The following is a 13,385-nucleotide window of genomic DNA, read 5'->3' as shown; positions in this document are numbered from 1 at the left end:
CCCCACACACACACACACACACACCATGTTCTTTTTTTTTTTTTAAGAGGTTTTTGCTATAGGGCACGTGCGCTCGTGAGACAGAGAACAGAGAGACAGAAAGGGAGAAGTCACCCCCCCCCAGGGGGGATGCCATGCCCCAATCTTTTCTCCTCCATTCTCCTCTCAAGATCTTGGGCATGCACGAACACAAGCCCAGTTTAAGCCACTGGGTCCGGGACTCGAACAGTGATCGACTACATGAGAGTCCAGCAACATAGCCATTATGCCAACTGCTGGTCCCGGCACTATGTTCTTCAAGCCTCCAGGACCACGACTTGAACCTTGCAGTCAACCATGTGGGATCCAGGCACATTAACCACCACCCACCTCACCACTGACTGGTCCATTATCCATTCTTTAATTAGATTGTTTTCTTGTTATTGACTTTTAGAGTTCTTTAGAGATTCCGGACATAGGTCTTTATCAGATATGTGTTTCACAAACATTTTCTCCCAGTAGACTTGTCTTTTTGTTTTCTTTTTTTTTTAATTTCATTTTCTTTTATACAGTCAATCCCATTATTTAGCTTACAAATTGAATATTTTAACATGGGAATATTTCTCCCTAGTCTTTTTGTCTTCTTAACATCACTTTTAAAGAGTTAGTTTCTGCTTTTTCAAAACTATGATTTTTAGTCTCTCCTCTTACTTTTTAGGCCCTCATATTAACAAAGTCATATTAATTTCTAATACTAACTTCCAGAATTAGAGGTAGTAAAAGTAAAGATAGCATGGTGTTATATTAACTTACTTGGAGAATACAGCAATCACAAATTCTTTTGACTGAAAATAGACAATCCAATTCAGTGACTTAAATAGGACTGTTTTTCTTCATTACAAGTTGAGAGGTAGGGAGCATTTGCAAAGATTCAGGAACTCCACGTAATTAGAACTGATGTCCATACTCTTCCATGGTCTTTCCCATGAAGTCGAAGGTGGCAAATACAGTTGATTATATCCACATTCAAAGCAAGGAGTAGAAGAAGGGGGAAGGCAGCTCTTAAATTAAGGGAGCAACACTTTGCCCCCGAGACTTCTCACCTGCTTCCAATTGAGTTCTCATTAGGCAGAACCGAGTCATGTGGCCATATAGGCTGGAGGAGAGGACTGAAAATTGGGATTGTGTGAAGCCTACCTAGTATTTGCCTCACACAGAAAAATTTTAGTAACTTCAAAATATGGAAGGCAATGAAACTATTTTATAGAAGTAGGAGACAGAAAAATCAGCCTAATTCAAACCCAAGATTTTTTTTTTAAACTTGCTACTGGCTTTAAACAATTAAATTCCAAAGGCATTATTTCAATTGTATCTTAGTTGTACATATAATAGGAACAATAGGAATAATGGTAGCTATTATAATAAAATAATAATAAGAATAATGGATTATGGTTTATAAAGCCACACGCATTATCTTCTTCAACAGTCTCTTTGAAGATAGGTTTTTACATAATAGAAACCAAGGTGTTCAGATGATAGGTCACTTAAAGTCATACAGAAAAGAGATCTAGATCGAGAAATTCACCATACAGTTTGTCATCCCTTTTCTGTCTGTACCAATCAGTATTTTTGAGAGCAAAACTATGGGTATGAAGTTTATATTGTGATATTTCCTACATGACCTGTGCATGAACAGAATTCCCAAAAGCAAAAAACATTCTTTTATACTAAGAATTTAGCTATTTGGCTTAACTCCATCTAAATGGGAAATTCTGTCATAAACAGTAAATTCATTAAGGTTAAATTGAAGCTTTTACTTCATTTGTGCGTGTTATTCTCAGTGATAAAATTTCCATCCAGAAGAAGTGACTGATTTACTTTTTTAATGTAAAGAAAAGTAAAATGTAAATGATTCATTTTTAAAAATTAAAACAACCCTTCTAGAGTAAAAAATTAATGTTATTGCAAATTTTAGAAAATATCTTTTTTTTTAATTCAAAATTTGGCTCAGGAGCCTAACATATTGACTAAAATAACTCCTAGATGAATGCAAGCTGAATGAATGAACAAATTAACTTTTTTATACCTGAATTTTTATTTTGTATTTTCTTATTAACATTTAGTTATCATAAATCTTTATGGCATACAATGTAGTTTTGCATGCAGTGTATGATGCATAAATCAAGGATATTATGAAAGACATCATTTTCAATAAAGAACATCATATTCTTGTGTCTGTTAAATGTTTTGCTAAGTCCTGCCCATGCACCCTCCATAATCTACCCCTCTCAGATTCAGTTTCTGGTATCTTCACTTGTCCTCCTGAATGAACTTTTTGAACCAACTCACTACAATTTCATTGCCTTTTTTGAATTTATCTATCTTTGTAAACTTTCAATAGCATAGAATAAGTCCTAAATATGCAAAATGTGGAACTAGCAGATGGCATAATGGTTGTATCTCTGGACTCTCATGTAGTCGACCATGGTGTGAGTCCTAGACCCGGCAGCTTGAAACTCACTCCCAAGAGGAGAATGGAGGAGAAGGGACTGTGGCATGGTCATCGCCCCTGCAGTGTGATTTTGTGGTTTCTGTCTCTCTGTCTCTGTCTCTCTGGCAAGTGCACTTACCCTGTAACAAAAATCTCTCTAAAATAAAGAAAGAAAGAAATGCAAGATGTTATTGATTCTGTGAGCTTTATTCTAGATTAGCAAAAATACTGATGCTGAAATGTAAGGTAAAACTCTGTTACAAGAGTTTCTATTAATTATTTGGCTAGAATTGTGAATTAAACTCATCTTATCCAATGGAATATGCTTAGAAATGCTGTAACCAAAGTTTATCAGAAATTTTGAGGCTCAAAAGATTCAAGGAACTATAAATCCACTGGCCTTTGTTAACACTTATGTTACTACTATCTCTTTAAGAACTTTCTCAGAGTATCTGATAAAATACTTAAGCTTTCCATGAAAACTTTCTTTAAAATGTTACAAACACTTTTATAGTTGTCCTTGAAAAGTAATAGGCCGAGATACATTTTATCCCTTGGGAAATTAGAGGCTAAGGAAGTTCATAAGGTGACATAGCTAATGGAAATAGAATTAATATCTCCAGGCTTTGACCTGACATGTCCTTTTTAGCTCACTTTTGAAACAAACTAATGAGAAGCTATTGTGTTTTACAGGGGGGAAAAGACTAACAATAATATTGGATGCAATTTACTTCATCTTAGTATAGTATAATCATCAAGAGAGATTAAAATGCTCTTTCACTTTCACTTGGAGTGATGAATTTGTTGGCTTCAGAATTGTTGCATTGTACATTTGCAGCCACCACTCGTTTAATGGAAGCTGCTTTGTAAAACCTAGATGTTTATTCAAATATAAGAAAATGCTTGCAATATGTGCAAAGTTTTGTGTGCTTGCATTCTGCCAAAACAGTGAAGATCTGATGCTGTCTTAATAAAATATTGGTTCATTAGAAAAGTCATGACACATTTTTGCATAGAAAAATACATCATGACATTTCCAACAACCCAATGAAACCTGATGTGGTTGAAAGAAGAAATATCTTGGAGACAGATAGACATTAATTGGTGTACCAAATCTGTAGCTGACTAGCTGTGTGGTCATAGACATGTGCCATCTCTGTGGTTCAGTTTCTTTGTGTGTAAAGTGCCTGAATCAGTTTCCTTATGTGTAGTTTTGAGAACTAATTAGCTCATGAATATGAAATGTTCAGCATTACATTGACCGAGAGTAAGTCCACTACCTCAGAATCATAACCCTTACTTCCACTATGATTTATGGAACATTTTTTAGTCAGTGCAATACAAGTGTGCCCCTTACTAATCATTGCTGATAAGAAAGAAAAATAGAGCTTAATCCCTTAGACAAGGACTTTTCAGCCTCAGCACCATTGACATGTTGGCAAATAATTCATTGTGGAGGGCTTCCCTGTGCTCTGGAGGGTGGATAACAGCATCCCTGGCAGCCAAATACTAGAATTCAGTAGCATGGCGCCCTCCCCATTTGTGAAAACTGAAAATGTCAATCATTTTCAAATGTCTCCTGGGGCAAAATCACCTCCCCACTGGGAACTATAGCCTTTGATCAATTCTTTGTAAAGAGTGTTCAGAGACTGCTCATCCTAGAAGATTCTCCTATGAAGATCCTGCATTCAAATAAGATGAGAAACCTTAAATAACAGCAAGAATAATAAAAAAACAGTGAACTTTTGGCATACTTACTGCCTGTGACGAACTATTTTTGTTTTTAGAATTATTTATTTAATTTTATTTACTTATTTATTATTATTATTATTTTAATTTGATGTGAGAGAGAGAAAGTGAACAAGCAAGCCACCAGGTCCAGGGCACAAACCACAGTCGGCCATGTGGGACTCTAGTGTCTTAACCACCACACCACGTGCCAGCCCAGTGGCAATTGTCTTTAAGTTACTTAACCCTCAAAACAGACCAAGAAGTTAGTTACTATTTTAAGGCAAGTTAAGATACTTGAACTTCAGAGAAATCGAGTAGTTGCTTATCAAATGGTTATTAAGTGGCACAACCAGGGTTTGTTTCTAAGCCATCTCCAGAACCTGTGAAATTATCTTAGGAACAGCTATGAACTTTTCTGCATATCCTACTTTTAATTCAAAATGTAAATTGAGATATTAAAAATAACTGTTACTTTTTTAAAAATTTATTTAATTTTATTATTATTATTTACCTTGCCATTGGGTGTGTGTACTCACAAGAGAGAGAGAGAGAAGGCAGAAAGTAAGAAAGCAAGCTGCCAGGTCTGGGATTCAAACTGCAGTTGGCTCTGTGGGAGTCCAAGACTCCAACTACCACCTGCTGGTCCCAAGAATAATTGTTCTTAATTTGTGATATTTATTATGTATTTACTTTATCCCAGGCACTTCAAAATTACCTTTTGTTTTACTCAATTGATGACAACTTCCCAATTATTTGCTAAATGATTCCTAAACCTCCTGGGATACAAGCAAAGAAATCACTGCCCCTGAAAAACAGTTCATCTAAATAACTCAGACAAATTCAGATGTCCATGAGCTGAGGAGGAAAAGACTTACTCTGCTTTGGAGGAGATGATATTTGAAAAGGGCCTTGAATCATCATGTAAAACTTGGATAAGTGTCTGCCAAGTGGAAAGGTATTAGAAGCTGCATGTAGAAGGCCTGGGAAACTGGGAGGGTTTGATATGTTTAGAAAATGGTAGGTGTAGAGGAAAGGAAGTAGGAAAAGAGAAGGGACTTCAGAAAGTTCATGGAAAGATTGAACTAATGTGAGCTTATTTTGATGCAAACGATGTTTAAGACTCATGCATGGTTTTCTCATAAAATGCATTTTTGTTAACTTTTAAAGACTGTGAGACTAGAAAGGAATGCTGAGTTCTCATTATTATCTGTAGCTTGACTTCTGTGGGCATTTCCCTGTCACCTTTACTCTAAGGGAAGCAGATAGCCAAGAGCACAGTAATGACACGGTCAGGTAGGTACTTGATGACAGTAACTGAAGTGAATAGTGTTTGGTGGTGGAAAGACCCAATTAAGACACTAATGCAATGCTTCCAGCAAGAGATAACGATGTGGGATGGAGGGAAGGGTCAGATTTAAAAGAGTTTATTACCAGAGAAGCAGAGCAGGGAAAATTCTCCCCTTAAATAGCCTATTAGAGCAAATAAATGGAATTTATTTGCAGACAAATTTTCTCTACAAAATAAAATTATTCACTTTCAATAAAATAACATAGAAATGTGTTTAACAGATACTCTGGAAAACTGGAGGATTTGTAGTAACACCTTTTAGATTTCACAGATTCTCTCCTGGAAATCTGTTCTTGAGCCCATCTAGATTTCCCAAAGAAACGGGATGCCCCAGTTGATATACTGGAGGTTCAAAGCTAAAGGGCAGATTCTGGATTGTGCTTCTGTCTCTCTAGTCTGAACCATTTTGTATTTCCTTCTAACCTTGTCACCTGAGAATGATGAATCAGCATTAGTGGATTCAGCTAAATGTATTTGAGAAATGATGAGTCAGCCAAAGATGTCAGGGAAGAGATTAGTCCGAGTAGTTATTGAATGAATGGATTAATCACATTTCCAATTCACTCTAACTTTTTGCTTAACTATGTAAAATAAGATTAATATAAACAACCCTTGAAACCTTCAACTGCAGTTTTCTTATTTTTAACTGAAATAGCTAATAACTCACTCCCCTAAAATACTGCAGCATCAAATAGGCTTTTACCTCTATGCAATATGTACTCTATTTCTACAAGTTTATTACTTAAATCAAAAATAAGCATCATCCAACCCATTTGATTTTGTTTTTTCAAGTTTTCTTCACACTACCATTTTATTTTTTATTTTATTTTATTTTATTTTATTTTATTTGGAGAGGTTTTTGCTATAGGGCGCATGCGCTTGCCAGACAGACAAAGACAGAGAGAAAGAAAGCAAGAAATCACCCCCCAGGGGGGATGGCCACACCGCAATCCCTTCTCCTCCATTCTCCTCTCGGGATCTTGGGCACGCACACACACGCGCCTGGCGTGAGTTTTAAGCCACCGGGTCCAGGACGCAAACCGCGGTCGACTATGTGGGAGTCCAGCGACATAGCCGTTACCCTAACTGCTGGTTCCCACACTACCATTTACTAGTTATTCTCCATACTTCAGTTTATTTAAGATGAAGCAATTTGTTTTACCACTTATGAAGATGTGATCATCTCATCCTGGCAATTTTGAAGAAAAACATTTGTCCTACTGTTTTTTTAAATGATTTCCATAATTATGTCTAAACTTATTTTTAGTAACAATATTTGCCACTTAAGGAGTGCCCTTAGGTGCCAGACACCTTGAAAGTATTATTTCAAATAAAAATGATCCTACTTAGTAAATATTCTTTTTTTTTTTTTTTTTGGAGAGATTTTCACTGTAGGGCGCGTGCGCTCGCCAGACAGACAGAGAGAGACATAGAGACAGAAAGCGAGAAATCACCCCCCAGGGGGGATGATCACGCCGCAATCCCTTCTCCTCCATTCTCCTCTCAGGATCTTGGGCATGCACGCACACGCGCCCGGTGTGAGTTTTAAGCCACGGGGTCCGGGACACAAACCACGGTCGACTACGTGGGAGTCCAGTGACATAGCCATTACGCTAACTGCTGGTTCCCAATATTCTTTACCCATTTTTCTGATGAGTGGAAGGAGGATCTACATTGTGAAACAAAGATAGTTTCCCCATTTGTTTTCTAGTCTTAAACTTAGATTCACTAGTCATCAAAACATATATGCTTCCTATGACCTCACTCTGGGTCCAGATTTTACCACCTTCCTTTCTAGTTCATGTTAATGTAAATCATAGATGATACGTTGTTCTAAGAATCTCTTACTTTACTCACCTTTGCTCGGGAATACCATCTTTATCTTTATTATTAAAGGATTCCTAGATTACCCACCTCTCTCAAAGCAAAATAGACTCACCGAGTAGATTAGTTTTAAGTGTTTTAAGTTTGAAGTTTTAGTTTTGAAATTATGATGTGTATCATTTAACAGTAACATGCCTTCTGGATAGAGTTTGGGCCAAGGAAAATATATTGTTATCCCAGTTTTGTGGAATATTAATTTATAAAACTTATTTTATTTTTTTGATTAATTTATTTTTACTTTATTTATTTTTTAAAAATTTGACTAGAGAGAGGCAGAGTGACGGAGAGAGATAAAGTGAGAAAGTAAGCCTCCAGGTCCAGGACCTGGACCACAGTCGGCCATGTGGGAGTACAACACCCTCAACCACCACGCTACTTGCTATCCCCAAAATAAAACTATTTTAATGTGCTTCCAAGACTCAAGAAGGAACCACACAATAATTGTTATCACTTATTTGAGAGCTAGAGAAATATATATTAGCAAAATGTTCTTAATGACAGAAAATAATTTTTATGTTTTATAAAACCGAATATAAGAGATTTTCTATTTGATAAAAATGAATGGACAAATTTAAAGCTTTTTTTTTAAGAGAGATTTTTGCTATAGTGCATGTATGCTTGCTAGAGAGACAGAGAGAAACAAAGAGACAGAAAGTGAGAAATCACTGCCTAGGGGGAATGGCTACACTGCAATTCCTTCTCCTCCATTCTCCTCTTGGGAGGGTAGGCACACACACACGCACACACACATGCACCCGGTGTATTTCAAGCCAACAGGTCTGGGACTCAAGCCACAGTTGACCATGTAGGAGTCCAGTAATGTAACTATTATGCTACCTGCTGGTCCCTAAAATTTCTGAATTAAAGTTACTGCCTGTCCTGATCAAATCCCCCCACCACCAATGAATAGAAGATATTTTGGTTCAAATCATCAAATAATTGATTAAGACTTATTTTACTTTGTGATAGGAGTTATTATTTTTAATTTTATTTATTTATTTCTTCCATAACAAAGAGAGAAGCAGTCACCCTCAATGAGATTTTTCATGCCATGATCTGCTCCCAGCCTCAGGCAGGCAGGATTAGGGGCATGGATAGGGAGATCTCTGGAATGAACCAGGACACTCCCACATGGCTTCAGCATCACAGAGCATAGTGTTACTGCTGTACCAACCCAACTGTCCTATGATAAGAGAACTGTGTTACAATGAAAATGTATTGACTGATGTGCACTGAAAGATTGTTATTCTTAATGTTCTTACACATTTTTTCTGTGAACATTTTAGGTGTATCAATACATGCATGAAACCATAACTGTTAATGGCTGTCCTGAATTCCGAGCAAGAGCCACAGCGAAGGTAAGGGCTGAGTAACTTTGAAAATGCGCTCGACCCCAGTGATCTAGTAATTGATTGTGCGCGTGTGTGTTTCAGGTATTCTCGTGTGTACACTGTAAGAGAATTTAGACATCAGTGGCAGCCCAGAGTCTAGAACCAGTACTACTTCCCAGGTAAAAATCCTAATGGAAAATCGAACGTTTCTGCTGCTTCTGTAGCTTAAGAAAGGAGAATGATTTCATTAAATTCACAAAATGTCCATTTGGCACAAGCAAATCTATTGGTTCATCATATGAAATACTACATGGTTTTCTGACACATTTCTTTTAACAAAAAATGAAGAAGAAAGAAAGAAAAAGAAAGAAAGAAAGAAAGAAAGAAAGAAAGAAAGAGAAAGAAGGAAACAGAGAAAAAGAAGAGAAAGAAAGAGAAAGAAAGAAACAGAAAACCTGTATTTTATTTGGCTCATGATTTATTTGCATACGTCTAAAGACTTTGGTTTACGTTAGACATGAAAAGAACATACCTGACACCCACTGATCTAGGCTTCTTTATAGTCAACTAAGCAGTGGGGATTGCTAAAAGAATGTGACATTGACCTAAGGAGGCAGCCTGTCACCTTTTGTGGTAGTGACCTCATTTGCTTTTTAAAACCTCGAATTCAGAGCTCTTAGAAACTCTACTAATGGAAATGTTACAGAAATAGGATTATGAAATTTTCTGGAAAATAGACCATTAGGAAACAATAGTTTAAAAATAAAACTCCTGATGCAATTCTCACTTTTTAAACACAGAAATGTTATATGAGAAACAGGATTTAATTTTTAAAAGCTTTTCTCTTTCTGACATGTATAAGAAATAAGAATCAGTGAAAATCATCAGAATTTCTTCCTAAATTCTTTTGTGTTAGATCACTTCTTTGGTTTCTGTCTTGAGTTTTTAGTCTTTTTTCTGTAGCAGACATTGTAGATTTGTAAGTTGTCTGTTTTTCTTTTCAACGCAGGCAAAAAGAGGGTGTTATTATCATTACGTCATGCTTTGCTTGTACTGAAGTGGAACACACATAGAAAAATGATCCCTACGTGGTTTAATTAAGGGGAAAGTGAATTATGTAGTGTTTTACCATTCTCATTTCTTATTCATGTAGAACAGCAGGAGAGCAGCATAATGTTGCAATAGCACAATATTTTCTGGTTGTTTCTGGGCTGTCTGCATTGCATCCATGTCCGCCATTAAAACCTATGCATGACGATAAGATTTGCATGAGCAAATGCATGTAGCTAAAAATGAGCCATTATTTTCATATCATTCACAGTCTTTCACTAAATGCAGACAGTAGCATAATGCTAAATTGATGTGATAATGCTGCGTGTGGAAAAGAATGTACAGTAGTTGGGAATCAATATTTTCACAGTGTTGAGTAAATCACTTTAGAGTAGTCATCTAATCAACTAGGGTTAACGCAGGTTGATGGAAGTGGAAAATAAAAAGCAGGCAGATAATCTTTTCTTGGTAGAAATGACTTAAATGCAGTCATTTTATTTCTTCAGGGGTAGGAACTAATGGTAAGTTGTTTTGTTGAACTTGTTTTATAAATGAACATATGACTTTTAAAATAAATCATGTTCATATTAAATGATGCTTTATGCATTTAGATATAAAAGCATGGGTTGTTCCTTTTGCCTATCTGGTTATAGTAGTTGAAACAATGTAAACTGTAGAGGGAAAAGATCTTGTGCCAGGTAAGTCACCCTTCCTTAATAGTAAAGACTATTGGTAAGAAATAACGATAATCTGTTTGAAGCTATTATTTTACTTTATTTTTTATTTTCTCTTAGGCATTCTCAATTAAAACAACTTAAATTTTCTCAGCCAGTGGTGTGGCAATTGCAAAATTATATTCACAAGTACATGTCTATACACCTATAAGAGCTCTTCAGTTTACTGAATAAACACACACTAACATCTATGTGCAAGTACCAGGTTAGACTGTGTGTCCCACAAACAAGCACAAAGCACCAGCACTGTCCTTAAGATGATTATAAGAGACATGTGTACAAAATAATTATAATGCTAGGCAGTAGAAAGCTATTTGGAATCTAGGAAAAGGGGGAATTGCATCTAACCAAGGTAATTGGGAAAGATTTTTAAGAAGAGAAATGTTTGTCATAGTAGGTAAGCTCTGAAAAGATGGACATAGCTGGGGTCAGGGGCTTTGCCAAAGAAAGAGATCACAGATTGCACCGAAATGAAGAAAGGGGCCTCCTGTTTGTGCTATAAAAATATGAGAAGTCGCTTGAGCTATCACTGCAAAGTGTGTGATTCGCCTTATCATCCTCACTTTATTATCAAAAGACCATCTTTTCTTTCAGGCAACAGTTGCAGCTTTTGCAGCTAGTGAAGGCCATTCCCACCCCCGGGTAGTCGAACTGCCAAAGACTGATGAAGGCCTTGGTTTTAACGTGATGGGAGGAAAGGAGCAAAATTCCCCCATTTATATCTCTCGCATCATTCCTGGAGGGGTGGCTGAAAGACACGGAGGCCTCAAAAGAGGAGACCAGCTGCTCTCAGTGAATGGAGTGGTATGTTCATAAAATAACCAGAAAATGTTCTCCCTAAATTCATTCTTTTCTTTTTTTTTTTTCCTTCTATCTTTGAAGTCCATGTTGAGATCCTAAAACAAATAATAATTTTGCGTCTACAATGCTCCAGATGCATCAGTGAATATTAATCCTGTAAGAGCTGTGGTTTTATGTTCTAATGTCTCATTTTGTCTTGTTCAGATATCATAAATATCAAGTAGTTAGGAAATCACCCCAAGAAATGATCCCAGCTAGTTGAATTTCTCTTCATAGTACTCTAATGGAATTAACAGCTAGAAGAACATAATGTCAAGGCACTTTCTATGCTAAAGTGTGTATTTGAAATACACACATTTTAACAGTAAGGCTAAAACTCCACTTCAGTGTGTGTTTTCATTTTAATTACAGAAGGATAATTTTAATGTTTATATAACAATAATGGCTAAAAGTTTAAGCCAAGTGTATAGCTAGTGAAATATATTGGCTTCTCCCCTAAACAAGTTTGATAGCATGTCCTAGTAATCACTTATATACATTAATTTTCAAAAGACACTAAAATAAAATGTATAACATTTTAAAGTAAAAATATGGACATACATTTTTTTTTCTGTACCCTTCCATTATTTGGATGCCATTATTGCCACATTTAATAACAAGTTGCTGAGACAATAGCTTCATGTGAAAGGAATAATTTTCTCCTCATATCTTCCACTTATACAAAACATAAATAACCTAAAAGTATAAATTTCATAAATATAAAAGGAACATATCAATGTTTACTTTCTATTAACCAGAGAGCTTTTTCCTAGGAACTTAAGATTTAATATATAAACTAGATTTGGGTTATTTGTGGCCATATTGATTTATGCTTCAAACACAACAATCCAAAATAAAATGCATTTGGAATGTGATGTTATATTGGTAATTATGGAGTAAAATTACTGTGTGTGTGTGTGTGTGTGAGTGTGTCTTTAATTTTCTTTATTTTTTTTTTATTTTTAGCCTAGTAGTTTTGTGGAACCTAGTAGTTTTAGTAACTATTTATTCAACTCCACCATGCTCTAATGTACACCAAGTTTGTCAGTCTAGGAGTATTTTATATCACTTCAGCATTCCAATTCTAAAATTGCCATTTCATTTACTTTTTTTTCTATGCAATAATGCTTTGAGATGAGCTTCATATTGACCTTTAGATAACTATGACTTTTTCAAAGCATATTTCAACTGATAATTTCAGAGTTGAGCTTTCGGTAGGGAGCTCCAGAGAGAGGTCACACGATTAGGTCACACAGAGTGAGGTGCATACAGTTCCTCAATGTGTGAATTTACTATTTCCGAGTATATTGGGTAGATTAAAAGAAAATATGAATTTAAAAACTGTATAAAATATATATAAATAGTAATTACAATTTTATAAAGCAACAATAAATACAGATGAAGTCGCTTTGATAAGTAGTCGACTTTGAGGGAGCAAAAGAGCCTTTGTTTAACCCATACATTTGCAGGAAACATAATCTCTCATTCATTCCTTGGCTGACCTTCAGACATTACTGGGAAGTGACAGGGAGCATTGGAATAACAGAATCAGACAGATCAGATTGTACAATATCCATGATTATGGTTTAAGATACCCTAACCCTTCAATTTTTTTAATCTGAAAAATGTGAATAGTAATTTATTTGAAGGGCTCTGGTGAGGATTAAAGTGAGGCAAATATCTGTGGAGAATTGTCCCGTGATAAGTTGATCACATACATCTTTGATGAGTAACTACAACAACTGAAGAAGGTTGAATTGCATGAGGGTTAATGACCTTGCTACTCTCATAGGCATAAGTTATCAAACCTTGACTGGCAAAGCAACAGTAATCAACTTATATCGCCTCCTCCATAAATTTGATGAAATTCCAATTCTCTGTCCATTCAGCTGTTCCAGTCACAACCTTGGGAAAAAGGTTCACGTAAGGCAAATGAGACAACAGTCCAGGGTCAGGATTTTGTCACCTTTCTATTCAGCATCTGAAAGTCAGAAATC

The 13,385-nt window shown here is 36.0% G+C and overlaps 1 protein-coding gene across 1 annotated transcript in view; it reads left to right on the top strand.

Annotated features, from left to right (window-relative positions):
* LIN7A (lin-7 cell polarity scaffold A) overlaps positions 1-13,385 on the top strand; it is a gene marked incomplete at its 3' end in the record, with an annotated part of 122,811 nt that overhangs the window by 45,561 nt on the left and 63,865 nt on the right. Inside the window, 2 exon segments of the mRNA XM_027769708.1 lie at positions 8,720-8,791; positions 11,143-11,352. Coding sequence (XP_027625509.1) covers positions 8,732-8,791; positions 11,143-11,352 — 270 coding nt within the window.

The sequence above is a fragment of the Tupaia chinensis genome, unplaced genomic scaffold, assembly GCF_000334495.1.
Source record: "Tupaia chinensis unplaced genomic scaffold, TupChi_1.0 Scaffold000085_1, whole genome shotgun sequence".
In the NCBI taxonomy this organism is placed as follows: domain Eukaryota; kingdom Metazoa; phylum Chordata; class Mammalia; order Scandentia; family Tupaiidae; genus Tupaia; species Tupaia belangeri.
Note: the sequence above shows the minus strand (reverse complement) of the source record. Positions and strands in the feature narration are given on the sequence as shown.